This window comes from Electrona antarctica (genome assembly GCF_951216825.1).
Source record: "Electrona antarctica genome assembly, chromosome: 6".
Taxonomy (NCBI): domain Eukaryota; kingdom Metazoa; phylum Chordata; class Actinopteri; order Myctophiformes; family Myctophidae; genus Electrona; species Electrona antarctica.
The window spans coordinates 6,519,542-6,539,068 of record NC_136811.1 but is presented as its reverse complement, the minus strand read 5'-3'; the positions used below and the strand labels follow the sequence as shown (position 1 = coordinate 6,539,068).

General features: G+C 44.2%; 1 protein-coding gene across 2 annotated transcripts in view; it reads left to right on the top strand.

The window, feature by feature from the left end:
- Window positions 1–19,527, top strand: part of zbtb7b (zinc finger and BTB domain containing 7B) — a 53,168-nt gene that overhangs the window by 29,052 nt on the left and 4,589 nt on the right. For both annotated transcript variants that reach the window (XM_079504732.1, XM_079504731.1), the window contains exons 3-5: window positions 14,954–15,173; window positions 16,355–16,634; window positions 18,591–19,457. In XM_079504732.1, coding sequence (XP_079360858.1) covers window positions 14,960–15,173; window positions 16,355–16,634; window positions 18,591–19,457 — 1,361 coding nt within the window. In that variant the 5' untranslated portion in view covers window positions 14,954–14,959. The remainder of the gene's footprint in view (window positions 1–14,953; window positions 15,174–16,354; window positions 16,635–18,590; window positions 19,458–19,527) is intronic.

The window sequence follows — 19,527 nt, the reverse complement described above, 5'->3', positions numbered from 1 at the left end:
CGCTATGAACTTGTAGGTCTGCTATTTTTGAAAAAGAAAAAAAAAGTATTTTTTTCCTTTTTTTTTCAAAAGGGCACATTGCCAAAAGGGCAGGGGGTGCTCTAGCACCCCCTAGTGTCTATCTGTGCACGCCACTGGCGCCTCGGGTTTATGAGAAACTGTCCTCCTCAGACAGACAAACAGGGCAGAGATAGGGAGAGGATATACCACTACAGTAGCAGTTAGTGGACATGAGCAGTGCGCAATAGTTTGTGTGAGTGCGTGTGTGTATACGTGCACACATAATGCGCATGTGTGTATGTGACTGTGGTTCAGGGTGTGTCATTATATAGTGACTCAGCGCGCGCGCTGTGTGTGTGTGTGTGTGTGTGTGTGTGTTTGCCTGTGTGCTAACTGGAATTTGTCCTGCTTCTTTCCGTACACGTCTTAAGGAACCGTCCTAAAATAACACTACACAAACCTGCTGTACCCATTCACTCTGTGGGCATCTCTCTCTCTCTCTCTCTCTCTCTCTCTCTCTCACTCTCTCGCTCTTTCTCTCTCTCTCTCTCTCTCTCTCTCTCTCTCTCTCTCTCTGCCACTCACTCTGTCTGTCTCTCTCTCTCTCTGTCACTCTCTCTGTCTGTCTGTCTGTCTGTTTCTCTCTCTCTCTCTCTCTCTCTCTCTCTCTCTCTCTCTCTCTCTCTCTCTCTCTCTCTCTCTCTCTCTCCTAACCTTCTACTGTGTTGGCACTTTCCTATAAAGGAACACTATGTATTTTTCCTTCATGGAGATTCTCAGCTTATGATGATGATGATGATGAGGTAAACAGCCTTTCATTTGAATCACAATTAGGTCCCATTTAGACTGCAGTCACATCCAGTCAAATCTTTGATTCAAATCTGATTTTATTTCTCAAATCCGATCTTCACGGTGCCTTTGCGAGTGACCAGATGGGATCTGTCACAGATCTGTGTGTTCAGACTTGGCAGCCAAATCCAGCCCTGAATCAGATCTGTGCCACATCCAGTACAATCCAGATTGGAATCTGATTTGTTTAAATAAGTCTAACCCATTCTGGGATTTTGGTGTTTTAACTAAGCGAGTGGCGTGCTACGAGCTTGTAGGTCTGCTATTTTTGAAAAATCGTGAAAATGTGGCACAGATCTTTGAATATATATTCTTTCAGAAGACTTTTTATTTATTTTGACGTCAGGCCTACTGTATGATGGAATCTGATTCAGATCTGCGTTCAGACTGAGACACATCTCCCCACACACACACACACACACACACACACACACACACACACACACACACACACACACACACACACACACACACACACACACAGGCCTTGGATAATGGCGCTATATAAATGCACCATTTACCATTTACCAATGGGGACACCAGCTTTGGTGAACCTGTGAACCTGTTGGATCCACCAGACTACAGCCTTTCCTGGAACCGTCCCTTCCTTGTGATATCATTTTGTTTTTTTTTGTATATAAACAAAGTAAGCTTTCATATCCCCTCTCCTGCACTTGTTTACAAGCCATTTTGGGGCGGGAACCCCTTTTGGTGTTTTAAGCATTATGTTATACTTTAGCTATTGGAAAATAGCAGATCTACAAGCTCATAGCGCGGCACTCGGTGCCACGCTATGAGCTTGTAGATCTGCTATTTTCCAATCTACGAGCTTGTAGGTCTGCTATTTTTGAAAAATCGTGAAAATGTGTCGCAAACCTTTGAATATATTCTTTCAGGACGAACATTTTTAACTAAAATCTTTGCAGGGGGTCCCTGGAACAACATATTTTCAGATGGGGGTCGGTGGCCAATTACATATAATCTTGGGGGTCTTTGACATGAAAATGTTTGAGAACCACTGACATAGAAAAATAAGGTTTTTCAGAAAACTGTCATGATTTAGAAGAATCGTTCCCAGATCTAAATGGGTTAATCTGACTGTTGTGGCAATGCACACTTTCCTCTGTACGAACATATCGTACAGACGGATCCCCCCCCCCTCTCTCCCTCTCTCCCTCTCTCTCTCTCTCTCTCTCTCTCTCTCTCTCTCTCTCTCTCTCTCTCTCTCTCTCTCTCTCTCTCTCTCGCTATCTTACTTCCTCTATGATGCTCGCCCAACGCGTCACGCATGCCATTCACCAGTTGGACTCATCAGGTAAAATACACAACAAAGTGCAACGTCGTCGCGAAGTTACAAAATGAATTCATTTTGAACACTTTGAACAGAGACCGAATCAATGAAGACGAACCTGCGTACAGATTTGTCTGGCTATACAGTATAGAGGGTATGCGCGTGACATCATCATCAAACCAGGAAGTTATGCAGGAATGCCTACTGAGTGGCAAAAAACTACTTTCTGGCCTTGACAGCCCATACATCCACACAGAAAAGTCCTATCTGATTGCATTAAACAACGTTAAACAATGTAAACCCAATGTTTACCCATTTTGGGTCGGGAACCCCTTTTGGTGTTTTAACTACACATAACTAACATTATGGTTTACTTTAAGCTATTGAAAAATAGCAGATCTACAAGCTCATAGCGCGCCACCGAGTGGCGCGCTACGAGCTTGTAGATCTGCTATTTTTGAAAACTCGTGAAAATGCAGCACAAATCTTTGAATACATATTTTTTCAGAAGACTTTTTTTATTTATTTAAATGGGTTAAACTCACTTTTCCTCTCACTTTGCCACTCAATTTGCCACTCTATGTGCCATTCACTTTATGCATGCGCGTACCCTCTGTGTGGTGGTGGCGCTGTTTGTGTAAATGTTTGTTTTTTTAACGTGCATAAGTAGCCTTGCCGAGCCATGAGGCCCATCGGGCAGGAGCCTATCTCCTGTTTCTGTAGCGTGAGGCAGCTTGATGTACAAGTACACTCCCTGGACATGACGCTAGTATGTCGCAGGGACTTACCCCCAATCCAACCCTTGATGCTGAGTGTCAAGCAGGGAGGCACTGGGTCCCATTTTTTAGAGTCTTTGGTATGACCAGGCCGGGGATCGAACCCCGACCTCCCAGTCTCAGGGCGGACACTCTAACCACAAGGCCACTGAGCTGGTCGCGTGGTGCATAGTACTGTTTTGTAATAAGGTTCATAGGATTTGTTGTGCGCTGTTATTGCACTGGGCCCCCGAGGCGCAGTCCCACGGAAAGAGAAAAGAAAAAGGACACAAATGAAAGACGTGGGACAAGACAAAGAAGTCTAGACTGTATAGGACGATAAAAACCGCCAGTCACTCTGTCACTCTGACAGTCACGACAGGAGGGAGTCGGAAATACACACGCACACACACACACACACACACACACACACACACACACACACACACACACACACACACACACACACACACACACAGGCTGTTACCGTTTGTAAATGATGTCTTTTACAGTGGCTTTTTATTAACCCTGCAAGATCGGATATATTTCTATTTGCAAAGAAATAGAACTACTTTCACAATAATAAATGTACATGTTCTAGACATTCTAATGATCACACAAATATATATTTCAGGCATTTTACAGGGTTAAATGTTAAAGGTTAAACATTGTTAAAAATGTTCAGAGATTTTGAAGTTTTGTGAATTTCTGCCCCCTGGTGGTGTCCCCATGTTGGCCCTGTTCTTGTTGGCAAAAGATGTTCACACATTTCCCCAAATTATTTTCAAACGATTTTTTTTGGTTTTTGCTATAGCTGATCTACAAGCTCACAACGCATTGTGAGCTTGTATGGCTACTTTCATTATACATTATGACTGACTTATATATTCTATATATTATATTAATACAAGTAAGTGTATAGGGCTTAAAGGGATAGTTTAGATTTTTTGACCTGAGTGAGATCAGATTCTAAAAATGTCTTCTACATCCTGACAGTTTTCTGAAAAAGCTATGTTTCTATGTCAGTCGTTCTTCGATTTTTCAAAAATAGCAGACCTACAAGCTTGTAGCGCGCCACTCGGTGGCACGCTATGAGCTTGTAGATCTGCTATTTTTCAATAGCTAAAGCATAACATAATGCTAACACCAAAAGGGGTTCCCGCCCAACATGGGTTAAAGCTCGCAATACAATGTGTATGACTGTGATCCAGTGTTGAGTTTGACATAAAACTTTATTTAATTTTTCTTAGTTTTTACTTCTTTTACTTAATTCTGTTTATCAGAAAAGTTTTTGGGGAAAACGGGCCGTTTGCAGTTTCTTGGAGAGGGGTGGGTGGGGGGGGGGGGGGGGGGGGGGGGGGCGCACTGTGACTCACCAGCTGTCAAACCACCTTCTCAGACGACAGGAAGAATGGCAGACTAAGGAAAACAAAACACATACAGAAAGACTCGGTGTGACAGAAAGGTATTTTCGCAGACCCAAACCGTCATCCTGAGTTCTGACAGACTGCAGGTTTTTTGAGGCACTTCTCTTGCTGCCTATACGGAACTCGCCGGATCGCCTCGGCTTGTTCCTGCAGCAACGCAGGCGTGACATTAACACGTTGATTCTGCGGAGAATTGAAATTGTGAAATAAGCTTCACTGCTGAGTAGAGATGTCCCGATACACTTTCTTTGAGTGAGTGGTGCAACCACTCTAGCCTAGTAGCCAAAAAGTGAACCCGGACATGTTGAGTACACCAACGTTTTATGTTAGAAATGTTTAGTATGGGTCCCCAGCATGTAGAAACTGCCGGATGCTAACTTGCATATGTTGAGCAAATTTCATAAACGGCATAATATGTGACCATACCATTAACAACCTAATAGAAGGCAAAATATTCAAAGTTTCATCATGCTTTATCTAGCATGTGATGTGTCAAACTAGGGGGTTTTCATTCCAAGCATTAGTTTTGCAAAAAAGCACTCATTGGGCTTAAAACGGCCATGCCCAAATGTGCTGACATCATCAATTTGTGATGACGGCATTGGCCGTTTTTAGCCCAATGAGTGTTTTTTTGCAAAACTAATGCTTGGAATGGATTCAGCATCATGAAAACCCCCTAGTTTGACACATCACATGCGCTACATAAAGCATGATGACATTTGTAATATTTTGCCTTCTTCTATAGGTTGTAATTGTTATGGTCACATATTAATGTATTATTATTTTGAAGTCCACCGACCGGGAATAGTGTTTATAGCTATCTAGCTATATATCTGGTGTCGTGTTTATAGCAGACTCCTCACTCAAATGTGCACTTGCAGTTCGGGCAACTCCAAAGCAAACTCCACACGCCCCAACATTGTATTTACCTGCCATAGTGTCAACCCCTTACCCCCTGTGTCGGATCGGTGGTTGGACTGGCATATTCGCCGATACCGATTTGAACAAATAAGGGCCGATACCTTAACGATACAGTATGGGGGCATCTCTAAATCGCTGGGCACTATGATTTAATGGATTAAATAACCCCGGGCGTTCGGGGTGTTAATGACTGTAAAGCACACCCTCTCGTGTAATAATGCTTAACCCATTTTTGGCGGGAACCCCTTTTTGGTGTTAGCATTATGTTATGCTTTAGCTATTGAAAAATAGCAGATCTACAAGCTCATAGCGCGCCACCGAGTGGCGCCCTATGAGCTTGTAGGTCTACTATTTTTGAAAAATCGAAGAACGACTGACATAGAAACATAGCTTTTTCAGAAAACTGTCAGGATGTAGAAGACATTTTTAGAATCTGATCTCAGGTCAAAATGGGATAAGGGCCGATACCTTTCCGATACCAATACAGTATCGGGACATCTCTAAATCGCTGGGCGCTATGATTTAATGGAGTAAATAACCCCGGGCGTTCGGGGTGTTAATGACTGCAAAGCACAGTTTGCTTAATCGGCGGCTACGGGAGTGCGGCTCTACTCCTTTCATTATTTGATGTCGCAGTCCGCTCACATTTTAGTCAGAGAGATCCACGCTGCAGGAGCCTCGCTTCTAGTGGTGACCCTGCCACTCACATAATAATCTCCGAGTTTAATTCGATTTGAAAAAATGTGGATATGATCAAATGTAGATAATGAAACGTATCAGGCATTTCCAAAAAGGAAATGCATGTTGTTTTAATTCATTCTGACCAGAAGCAGGGTTTAACCCATTTTGGGCGGGAACCCCTTTTGGTGTTTTAAACATTACGTTATAATTTAGCTATTGAAAAATAGCAGACCTACAAGCTCATAGCGCGCCACCGAGTGGCGCGCTACGAGCTTGTAGGTCTGCTATTTTTGAAAAATCGTGAAAATGTGGCGCAAATCCTGACAGAAAACTGTCAGGATTTAGAAGACTTTTTTTTTTTTTTTTTTTTTTTAAATAAAAAAAAAATGTTTTTTTTAATTTCGACGTCGGGCCTAAATGGGTTAAAACATATCCCCACCGGCCATAAAAGTGAACGATCAGAGAGGGGATATTATATCCCCCACCCCAGGACATCCGACCCTGATTATAGCTAAAAAAAAGTTTGCTATATTATTTTCACATTACGTTGTCGTTCCTGTATCCTGCCCACCACCAGATTGGGGATTTGATTCCTACATGGTTGCATCCGGGCTTGGGCCGAAACAAACAAAGTAAACAAACCCAATTTGCCCGTTTGTTCATGGGTGGGAAGCAGGCAAGTGGAGGAAGGCCACATCTCTGTCATTGTAGCGACCAGAGCACCTGAAGACATGTTCCTCTCTGAAATGAAATGAAATGAAATCTATATTTACCCAGGGTATCTGGGCTAAGCTCAAGAACTTGTTTCCAGCCAGGCCCTGCTCATAGAACACATTTCATCGTAGTGGTTGATGCCTTGTTCAAGGGCATTTCAGCGGTGGTAATTTTAACGTGTCGGACGGCTGATTCGAACTGGGAACCTTCCGGTATCTAGACCGCGCCGCTATCCGTTCGGCCACCGCTGCCACTCTACATGCTTTACACCCGCCCCGGTGGAACTCCTTATAGAGAGTATGCGCGTGACATCATCATCAAACCAGGAAGTTATGCAGGAACGCCTACTGAGTGGATAAAAACTACTTTCTAGCCTTGACAACCCATGCATCCAAACAGAAAAGTCCTATTAGATTGCATTAAACAACATTAAACAATGTTAAACTCACTTTGCATGTTGCTTTGCCACTCGATTTGCCACTCGATGTGCCATTCACTTTAAGCATGCGCATACCCTCTATTGTCAGGTAAAAATCAGACGCGTCTGAAGTGTACTGTACTGTACTGTACTGTACTGTACTGTACTGCTGCCACGTGACGTCACGTTTAGTACCCTAAACAAACATTAAAAAGGTCCATAGACTTGGCTCCCATATGACGTCATTTAAAGTGCTCTAAAGAAACATCAGAAACTTCGATAGACTTCGATTTGTGTGTGCTTGTGCTTCGGACAAGTGACTTTTGTGCCCGGAAAATGTACTTGTCCGAAGGACAAGTGCCCCAAAAAGTTAATGTCAAGCACTGACCCATGTAGGAGTTGGCTGACGGTGGCTAATTCCATCGAAGGGAATTGGCAATGACTGAATCGGGGGAGGAAATGGTCGATGAATCAACCAATGTCCTCATCAGCTGTTTGGCGGGTTGACGCAGAAGATGTCTGTTGATCAACGCAGACTCATCCGCTGTTTCGCCACACAGCAAATACCCTCTGAGCACCTCCACGGAACTTTCATTATGTTTCTAATATCTGAACGCCTCAGCCTCAGCCCCAACGCTTCCATAACGTGAACCAAAGCTCGCTGGTTGAATCACTGTGAGATCCAGTGGGGGAAAGTAACTAAGTACTTTTACTTAAGTACTGTACTCAAGTACAATTTTGAGTATTTTCAATTTCTTGTACTTTTACTTCACTACAATTATTTGAAATCTTTAGTTGCTAGTTACTTTGGAGATTTTAATTTTGATTAGAAAACATACATTAACCACTTCAATGCTATACGTTTTGGCAATTTGAAAATAGCCGATCTACAAGCTCACAGTGCGTTGCAACGCAATAGAGTTTCTACACATTTTGAACTTGTGAAATGGGATATTCTGCAATATGATTACTTTTACTTTTAGTACTTTAAGTACATTTTGATGCCGATACTTTTGTACTTTTACTCCAGTACATTTTCAATTCCGTACTTTTACTTGTAACGAAGTAGTTCTAAATTGCAGTATTGGTACTTTTACTTAAGTAAAGCAATCGAGTACTTTTTCCACCACTGGTGAGATCTGCAGTGGATCTTGTTTGCTCTTGTTGGGGGTCCTATGAGTGAAATATTGGGGTTCATAGGAAGTTCTAGGTGTTGTTGGTCTAGGGGTGCACTCACACGGTTCATGCAATTCTCTGTGCTCGTTGGGTAGTGTCATGGCCGCCCAGCGGCCCAATGCATTCCCAATGGAGGTCACATGGTTTGACCCAACATTGTGTTGTGTGAGGGGGAGGGGCGCAGTCGTCCGCCCCTCCCCCTCACACAACACAATGTTGGGTCAAACCATGTGACCTCCATTGGCAATGCATTGGGCGGCCATGACACTACCCAACGAGCATCCAACGAGCACGAGAATTGCATGAAAGGTGTGAGCTCAGCCTAGGAGTGAAGTGTTGTTGTTGGAGAGTTGAGGAGAGAGGTCTTTGATGGCTGTCACTTCAGAAAGATACTTAGTTAATGTCTGAGCCTCACACACTTAGCTGCGTGCGTGCGTGCGTGCGTGCGTGCGTGCGTGCGTGCGTGCGAGACATATCCTAGCCTGGCACACCACAGAGTCAATCTAACACAATGGCAGGTGGGGGAAGCAAGAAACTGGCATGCTGTGTACGTGCAGGGTGTGTCTGGAGCAGGTTAGTCAGGTGTGCGTGTGTGTGTGTGTGTGTGTGTGTGTGTGTGTGTGTGTGTGTGTGTGTGCGTGTGCGTGTGGTTCCGCTGGGCCTCTGGGCGCGACATGAAAACTATCGTTGGATGGCCCGGGGGCGGGGGGGCACTTGTTTGTGGAAAATCTGGTCTGCTGAGGTGTGTGTGTGTGTGTGTGTGTGTGTGTGTGTGTGTGTGTGTGTGTGTGTGTGTGTGTGTGTGTGTGTGTGTGTGTGTGTGTGTGTGTGTGTGTGTGTGTGTGTGTGTGTGTGTGTGTGTGTGTGTGTGTGTGTGTGTGTGTGTGTGCTGAGGTGTGTGTGTGCTGAGGTGAGTGTGTGTGTGTGCTGAGGTGTGTGTGTGTGTGTGTGTGTGTGTGCGTGCGTGCGTGCTTGTGATATTGTTTATGAGATTGTAAGCAGGAGAACATGCCGTGTGTTAAAAATAAGCTATCATGTTTACATTTAGACTTGAACGGTCAATTTCAACCATTAATAGTAATGGTGTTACATTTGCACTAGCCTTGGACGCATACCATTTTCGGGTTCCTGATCCGGTAACAATAACTTAAATGTTGTTGTAGTCACTGGTTTGTATAGTCATCAGGCTGGAACTACCAAACCCGGAATTAGAATTACCCAAAAAAAGAATTCCCTGCGATTCAGGGCATCATAGTTTCAGGGCCTATACCCAAACAACCCCCTTGATGCACCGTAGTTTAGCTCATTGGTTCCCAGCATTTTTATACTGAAGTACCTCCTCAGAAAACATTTGGCTCTCCAAGTACCACCATAACAACTGAATAATGCTGCTGCTCTGACAAAACTCTGTCTAATATCACTAATCGGCACAACTGATGATATTTCTAATGTAAATCCGTTGCCGTCAAATCTTCTATTAACGGCTAAAGGTGTGCCGTCATACTCATTTCAGCACGGCTGGATAGCCCATTTCAACCAATCGCTTGGTCAGAAGTACCTGTAGTAATATAAATATTTCTTTCCACTTTTGTCTTTTTTTCCCTCCTTTTTTGGGCGACTCCTATTTACCACCAGAGGGGGGTGCTGTGGCACTAGTACCAGTACCAACTTTAGCTTAGAGGAATATAGTTTGTTTGGTATATATCTATCCATCTTCTATTCCAACTCGTAGGAACTGGAGAGACCAAACTATAGTAGTTACTGTATTACTTGATTCAGCATTTTCATTGAGACACTTCAGCTCAGGATTAACGCATTTACCGTTTTATTGCAATGATATCGCATTTAGTTTGGCGGTGTGGCTCTGGCTCATGTGATATTACAGATCACCTGTCTGTGCGACATGTTACAATCTGAGATCACAACCCACTGAACACAGAATAGAGACTGCTTAACCTATTTTGAGCGGGAACCCCTTTTGGTGGTTACATACATTATGTTATAATTTAGCTGTTGAAAAATAGCAGATCTACAAGCTCATAGCGCGCCACCGAGTGGCGCGCTACGAGCTTGTAGGTCTGCTATTTTTTTGAAATCGTTAAAATGTGCCTCAAATCTTTCAGAAAATTGTCATGATTTAGATTCTTTTTTTTTTAAATTTCGACGTCAGGCCTGAAAGGGTTAAAAGAAACGCCTGATGTACTGTGGGTGGCGGGTGTGTGTTATCTTGGAAGCAAATGAGCAACAGACAGACTGATTAGTGGGAGTACATATGAATTAACTATTAACGAATGAAAGAGGGGGGGCGGGGAGAGATAATTAGAAGTAGCTTCCTGACTTCTGTGGCTCCATGAATTATCGCTGCGCTGGATTAAATGGGGATTGGGGAGGAGCCAAAACAAAGTGGCGCCGAAAAAAACGGAACCACTGACTGTTTAATGTCAGGTGAAACCTGACCAACAGCAGCTCATGAAATGTAGAAGACCTAGTCACATACATGAGTCATACTGAGGACCTAGTCCTGATTGGCTGCCACACACACTGCTGTCATGTATTGGTTATACTCGGGTCACATGACCAGGAAGCAGGTAACAGAAATCTTTAGAGACACCCAATGGTATGTAACATAATAGTTATGATTGACTGAGACCGGCCGGTTGAGAGGAGCGTTCGTTACTAAACCAGCGCTTCTTTCACCAAACAAAAATATCACTATGTGATCATTTCTTGTTTTAGTTATTTGTTTTATTTTTGTCATTATCCGTGGCCTATAGAGGGTATGCGCGTGACATCATCATCAAACCAGGACGTTATGCAGGAATGCCTACTGAGTGGCAAAAAAACGACTTTCTGGCCTTGACAGCCCATACATCCACACAGAAAAGTCATATCTGATTGCATTAAACAACATTAAACAATGTTAAACTCACTTTGCCTGTTGCTTTGCCACTCGATTTGCCACTCGATGTGCCATTCACTTTAAGCATGCGCATACTCTCTATAGACCGGATCACAGGGGACAGTTTGGCCCAGGTTTTCCTCCGAGGTGGAAGGCCTGGTGGTGAAACGCGAGGCAGTGTTGTCTTTGGCAGCAGATTTTGATTTTAGTTTTAGTCATAGTCTCTTGAATAGTTTTCAGTTAGTTTTAGTCACATTTTAGTCACCTTAGTTTTAGTGTTAGTCTAGCTTTAGTCGACTAAATGTCATAAGATTTTAGTCGACTAAATCTACAGTTGATTTAGTCGACTAAAATGTGCTTTGGCGGGCCTTGATGCCGTCGTAATGGCTGATTTTACACTTGCTGAAAATAGCTGATCTACAAGCTCACAACGCATCGCAGCGCGACGCGTTGTTTGCTTGTAGATCAGCTATTTTCAGCATTCAAACCAAGTGCAAAATTACTTACACTGGATCTTTTGTCCGCTAGTCCCTTCCTAACATTTTAGTCTACTTTGTATTTGTTGACAAACTTGTCAATATATTTAGTCATAGTTTTAAGTCATCATAGCTTAGTTTTAATTTAGTTTCCATTTAGTTTTCGTCAGTGGAAAAAGGCAGTCGACGAACATTTTTCGTCTTAGTTTTAGTCGACGAAATCAACACTGCGCGAGGTTACATCTGTACTGGTGTTGCTTTTTTCAGCCCCTCCTATGTCCAGCTTTGAGGGTCTGTGTAAAAGGCAAACACTGAAGACAAGAGTGTGTTTAAACCGTAAAGAAGAATGAGATGGTGTGTGATGACGTGATAAGAGCACCCCTCACTTCACACGGGTGTGATTTTTACATTTCTAGCCTAAACATTTGTATAGCGCCGCTTTTATCCAAAACGCTTTACATACATTGTGCATTACATTCAACCACGCACGCACGCACGCACGCACGCACGCACGCACGCACGCACGCACGCACGCACGCACGCACGCACGCACGCACGCACGCACGCACGCACACACACACACACACACACACACACACCGATGGCGGAGGAAACACATGCAAGGCACCAACCTGGACATCGGGAGTTCAGAGGGGTTCAGACTTCAGAGTCTTGCTCAAGGACACTAACTCTCTGGTCTACATTACAAGCTCACAACACGTCGCGACACTTGTAGATTGTCTATTTTCGGTGCAGGACACCGTGTTCAAAGTATTATGAAGCGTGAAGCCTTTCCTGGAGACGTAGCGTACGTACGGCATTGATTTTCTACACGGAGAGAAACCTTTTCAACGCAACGCTGAATTCAATCAAAGTTCAGGAGAAGTTTGGAAAGGTGATCCCCTTGAACGCTGCCTTCGGGTAAAGGAATTTAGGAAAGGGGCCATTTGCATTTCTGTCACTATAGTAAAGGCTTTTTACAGGAGGGTCAAAGGTCAGGGGCTTGAGACCCCATGAAGGTTTCATGACATTAATTTTCATTTATTTTTTCTTTTTATTTTTTTCTTTTAGTTTTTATGACCTCAATTACACCCCAAAAACCTGAACTTTTGAACATTCAGTGGATTTTCTGTGGTCTTCTGTGGTTTTCTCTGGGGTTTGGAAGCCTTTTGAGCTGCAATGAAAACAGTCAAAACAAGTGAAAACAGTGACATTTGGTTGGCAAATGCCATTGACATATCTATGGGATCTGCAGGCTGTGACATCACGAACAGCAGGAAAAATCAGAGCACTTGTTTGAGCCAGAAAACCCCAGAACACAGACAATCTACTGAATGTTAAAAGTTCAGGTTTTTGGGTGCAATTGAGCTGAGAAAACTAATTAAGATTATTTATTTATTTTTTAACGTCACAATCCCTTTACGCCTTTGATGTCTACAGTGTGTGTGTGGATGTGATAGGTACAAATCAGTGAACACGTGGGGCCACGTTACTGAATTAAGGTCCCTACACACCGGGCGCGATTTTCAGATATTTAGCGGCGTTCTCCATCGGTTTCCCGGCAACCACCTTAAGTCCTAAATGCTGGTGCAGGTTGGTGATGCTGGGGTGGAGCGGTCAGCAGTGAATGAAAGATTTCACAGAAGTGCATATTTGTACCTATTTAAATGTTCTGATGAATTGAAAACGGAGGACCCTGATGTAAACAAGTCTTAGTGCTTTTTCTGGTTTTATCCTCGTAGCAGTTTTTGTATTGATCTGTACTTTTGTTGAAATGTACCCATTCTAAAAACTGAATAACAATTTCAATCAATCAATCAATCAATCAATCAGCAGCAAAACAATGTCGATCATGAAAGAGTGAACACCAGTCTGTTTAAATTGTGTTTCTCAAACATTACAAATCTAAACATCCAAAATAGCCGAACTACGAGCTCACCGATGCATCGTATCATGATGTGTTGTGAGCTTGTAGATTAGCATTTTCTCAAGGACCCCTAAAGGCCTTATAGGCCTATGTCTCTCTCTCTCTCTCTCTCTTCGGTAATTAAAAGTTCAAGCTGAAGTTCAAGGCCAGAGTGTTGTGGGCAGAGGGGGATGAAGCTAAACCCTCATTAAAATGTCCCCTGGTCTAACAGAGCTGTCAGAGAGAGAGAGAGAGAGACAGATCAACATGGAGTTCATTCCTAGAAACTACTGTTAGTCAGTTAGTTGGACACACCTGCCCCCTGCTGGCAAAAGCATTGAAACTCATGTTCAAATTACATATCTGAGCTCTACAATGATGACGTGAAAGCTTTGTGTGTGCGTGACTGCGTGTGTGCGCGTGTGTGTGTGTTGCACACACTTCAGCAGAGCGACAAACATTAAACAAGTTACGATACGTGTACGGTAGCTATCGTTTCCTCCCATTTGACCTGCTGTCTCTGCGTGATGATGTCACTTACTGTGTTGTGTCCCCATCAAAGAGATTCTAGAACAGGAGGCGAAACTCCCATTACGTCCCGTATAGTAACAGTGCCTCGGCCATTTTGGCCTATCCTATTCTACTCTCCTATATTGAATTACTCATTTATTTATCATATTTATGAAAGGATCAAAGCAGAAATTAGTATAATATTCATTGTGAATGTCAGGGTGCATGTGTGCGCAAACAGCGCATGGGTCAAATGCAGACAACAAATTTTGCATACAGCGATGTATGGGACAAATAGTAGGACTTTTAAATGTAACTTAAAGGGGAATTTCTCCCTAACCCTTTTTTTACAAAAGTAAGTTGATAATTATGTATATTGACCAAAAGAAAATATTAAAAAATAAATAAAGATATAGGGGAGCTGAAGCAGCAGAAGGAGCTGGAGCTGCTCCTGGAGGGGTCTAACGTCAGCTCACGCATGGAGTGTTGCTGTCACATCATCTAGAACAGATGTAAACAAAAAACAATTGCACGATTGAATAGGAGTTCTAGCGTTCCCTTCCAGCAGCAGCTCCAGCTCCAGGACCATGCTCCCCTATATCTTTTTTTTATATATATATATACTTTATTTGGTGAATATACATAATTATCAACTTACTTTTGTAAATTGATTAAAAAAAAATGAATCCATATTTTGAAAATTACTCTAATCTGGTGTGCAGGTGATGACATGCACATGACATGCACAATAGAATTACATTTTCTTTATTTTATTTATAATGGGGACAGTGGCACCCAGGACCAAAACTGGTGTCCACCCCCTGGCACTTAAGGAGTTAATCTAGCACCAGTAAACATAGACGTCCATGTGATGGTTGTTTGATCTTCCTAATCTTTGTCCCTGTGTGTGTCCTGTGTCCCCCCCCGCAGGTGGTGATGTCATCAGGCGAGGACGGTCTCATCGGGATCCCCTTCCCGGAGCACAGCAGCGAGCTCCTGTCTCGCCTCAACGACCAGCGCAGGGCGGGGCTGCTGTGCGACCTGACGCTGACGTCGCGGGGCGCGCGCTACCCCACGCACCGCTCCGTCATGGCCGCCGTCAGCCTGTACTTCCGCCGGCTGTTCGGCGTGGACGAGGAGGGCGGCGGAGGTATAGTGTTTTTTCTTTTCTTCGACTAAAACTATGACGCAAAATGTTCGTCGACTACCTTTTTTTTCACAGAGGAAAACTAAATGAAAACAAAATCAAAAGTAATTTTAAATATACTGAGAATTTTGTCAACAAATCAAAACTAGACTAAAAGGTTAGGGAGGGACTAGTGGAGAAGAGATCCAGTTAGAACTAAAAGACAAGTCATTTCATGTTTGGTTGCATGCTGAAAATAGCCGGTCTACAAGCTCACAAGGCGTCGCGGCGCGAACCAAGTGTAAAATCAGCCATTATGACGACATCAAAGCAAATTACATTTTAGTAAGAACAAGTAGGTGAAATTAGTTTTTGTGAATAGTTTGTTTTCTTGGAAAAACAACACAATGGGAAATATGCACAAAAATGACACCCACTGTTCTTGTAAAAACTGATTCTGAATCAACTAATCAACTGTGGATTTAGTTGACTAAAATTGTGTGACATTTTAGTCGACTAAAACTAGACCAACACTAAACCACTAAAATGACTAAAATATAACTAACTTTTAAGTTTTATTCTACATCACCACTATAGGCGGGGGAGGGGACTCTGCGTTCTCGGTGTGCCAGCTGGACTGTCACTAAAACTAACTTTAAGTTTTATTCAACTAGGGGGAGGGGACTCTGTGTTCTCGGTGTGCCATCTGGACTGTAGCCTCGGAAACCCTGAAGTTTTTATTTCCAGGGAGGAAAAAAAAGTCTGGGTCCGAGTCCACTTCAATTCGGCATAGAGTAGTGCAAACATCACTCACTCTCTGCTGATTTCTGATCGTCTGCACCTTTGTTAAATTGACACACACATGCACACATATACACACACACACACACTCCTCTCTCTCTCTCTGTCGCTCTAATTAATTAGTCTCATGTCCAGCAGCTGCGCATAGTTTCTGCCGGCGGATCCTGCCGGGAGCTGCCTATGCCATAAAAAGCATAGGTGAGTTCCAGGCTAGCTGGACTGTAACTAAAACTAACTTTAAGTTTTATTCAACTAGGGGGAGGGGACTATTCGTTCTCGGTGTGCCAGCTGGACTGTGACTAAAACTAACTTTAAGTTTTATTCAACTAGGGGGAGGGGACTCTGTGTTCTCGGTGTGCCAGCTGGACTCTGACTAAAACTAACTTTAAGTTTTCTTCAACTAGGGGGAGGGGACTCTGCGTTCTCGGTGTGCCAGCTGGACTGCGTGTCTCCGGACGCTCTGGACGCTCTGCTGGACTTCGCCTACACGGCCACGCTGACCATCCGCGCGTCCAACATGAGAGACGTGCTGCGCGCCGCGCAGCTGCTGGGGATCCAGTGTGTGGAGGACGCCTGCCGGGACATCCTGGGAGAGGAGGAGGAGGAGGAGCAGACCAGAGGAGGACACGAGGAGGAGCGAAGGGAGGAGGTGGAGAAGGAGGAGCTGGTGGCAATGGGGAGGAGGTAGGCCCGGTCCCAGTTATTACTACATCCATGCCATTCGTCCATCTTCAAGCGCTTTTCCGTTGTCGGGTCGAGTGGCGGGGGCAACAGCTACAGCGGAGAGCCAATTAGCAGTGGTGGAAAAAGTACTCAATTGTTTTACTTAAGTAAAAGTACCAATACTGCAATTTAGTAAACTACTTCGTTACAAGTAAAAGTACGGAATTGAAAATGTACCTGAGTAAAAGTACAAAAGTATCGGCATCAAAATGTACTTGAAGTACTAAAAGTAAAAGTATCATTGTGCAGAATGTGCCATTTCACAAGTTCAAAATGTGAACAAAATCTATTTGAAAATAGCCGATCTACAAGCTCACAATGCGTCGCAACTTGCGACGCATTGTGAGCTTGTAGATCGGCTATTTTCAAATGGCCGAAATGTATAGGGTTGAAGTGGTTAATGCATGTTTTCTAATCAAAATCTCAAAAGTAACTAGTAACTAAAGTTTTAAAATAATTGTAGTGGAGTAATAGTACAAATGTTGGCTCTGAGGTGTAGTGGAGTAGAAGTAAAAGTATTGGAAATTGGAAATACTCAAGTAAAGTACAAATACCTCAAAATTGTACTTAAGTAAAAGTACTTTCCACCACTGCTCATTAGCAACATTAGTAACCCGAGGCGATCCAAGGCCATTTTGGAGATACCCTATTGTGCTGAATATAAGACGTTCTTTTTGCCAATGGAAATATCCTTAAAAAAACAGGGTCGTATTATAATAGGGGACTAGACTATTTGACATTCAATGTCCACAAATGACTCAAATGAGTCTTGAAAAATGGGGGTCGTCTTATAATCAGAGTGGTCTTATATTCGGCACAATACGGGTTAAAGGAGAATTCCATGCTAGAAGGCTTTCTTACCTTTCTTTGTAGTCGTTACGTCCCCACCAAAGAGGTTCAGGTGTTTTTTTGTGCAAAAACTCCTTATTGGCTATTTCCTCTACCATAAGCCCTCAATGAATTGCATTGAATGGAATGGGAATTGAATGGGGCTATGGGGTGTTGTTCTAATTCGCTTATTTCCATCGAAATAAGTAGTAAAGTGTGCCGCTTGGGATATTATTTACATTATGAAGAGAGGATATAATTATACAAAAAAATAGTAATTTTGAGCGATGGAAATAAGCGAATTAGCACCCCATAGCCCCATTCAATTCCCATTCAATGCAATTCATTTAGGGCTTATGGTAGGGGAAATAGCCAATAAGGAGCTTTTGCACAAAATAACACCTGGACCTCTTTGGTGGGGACGTAACAACTACAACGTAAGGTAAGAAAGCCTTCTAGCATGGAATTCTCCTTTAATCCCTCCTATCCATCTGATCCTTGGTTTGCCCGGGGGCTCCTTCCAGTGGAACGTGCATCGAGGACCGCCCTATAGAGACCGCGCTCGAGAGGCATCCTAACCAGATGCCGACATAATCGTCATCACAACTATTTCAGATGATTGCAATTCTTTTTGCTAATTAGTAATCATCAATGGTTTCCATGTTGAAAAAGTCCATACATTTTCAAACATTTTTCAACAATAGCAGAAATACCAGATCTATAAACTATTTGTTATTTTGTCATTTTTCTTGGAAAGATTTGTTTCTTAATTATTAGTGTGCATTTTTATTTTATTTTTTATCAACTAGTCAACTAGTACCAACAAGGTACTAGTCGACTATTCAACTAGTTGACTAGTTGCTTAAGGCCCTAGAGTGCACTTCCGAACGCACCCTAAATGTGTCTTTTATGTGATTTCATGTGATTTCCTTGTATACATGTTATTTGTCATATCATGCACTTTGTGATTTCCTAAGTCTAATATTAATTGCAACGTTCCAATGTTTGCAAAAAAAAAACCCTCCACACAATTAAATCGTTAATCGCAATTATTTAAAATGTGTGACAAATAATCTTCTCCTTAAACAGCCCTAGGAGGAAACCTGACCTCCATCACCAACACCTGCACCACCTGCTTCATCACCACCAACAACACCACCACCACCACCACCAGGGGGCGAGCTACGACAAGCTGGGAACAGCAGCGGAGGGACGGGAGCCGCCGCTGTCGGCACCGCCGCCGCGAGAGCGAGGATCCCGCCGCAAAACGGACCGCAAGAAGATGAGGAGAGTGTCATCGGTGACAGGAGGGGTGGAGCAGGACCCCTCCGCCGCCCCCCAGACCACCGCCATGGACTCCACTGCCCTCCAGGGGCAGCAGCAGCAGCAGATCCGCACCTGCCCCACCCCTCTCTTCCTCCATCACCGCTCGCCGCCTCGCTCGGAGCACAACGGAGGAGGAGGAGGAGTGGGGGAAGGGGGTGGTGGTGGGGGCCGGAGCGCCATGTTGGTGAACGGGGGCGCGGCGGCGCACATGCGTGCCCTCCTCGCCCCGTCGCCCCATCGCCCTCCGTCGTCGTCGTCGTCCCTCCTAATCCCTCCTCTCACCGCCACCGCCGACGCCTCCCTCCAAACGGACCACCTCCACCACCTGCACCGCCAGCTCCTCAAGCACGAGATCGAGATGAAGGAGGAGGCGGAGGAGGAGGAGGAGGGATTCAGACCGCTGACCTCCGCCGTCGCCGGGTCCGAGGCATCGCCGGCGTCCGTGCTGGCGGAGCGCGTGGGCCTGGGCGGGGCGGGGGGCGGCGGCCGGAAGAGGAAGTCCCAGACGCCGCAGCAGTGTCCCGTGTGTCAGAAGATCATCCACGGCGCCGGGAAGCTCCCTCGCCACATGAGGACGCACACGGGAGAGAAGCCCTTCCAGTGCGGCACCTGCGGCGTGCGCTTCACGCGGTAATGACACACTCCATTCCTTGTTCCAGTGCTTCTCAACCAGTGGTCCTTGAGGTGGTTCCAGGCATAG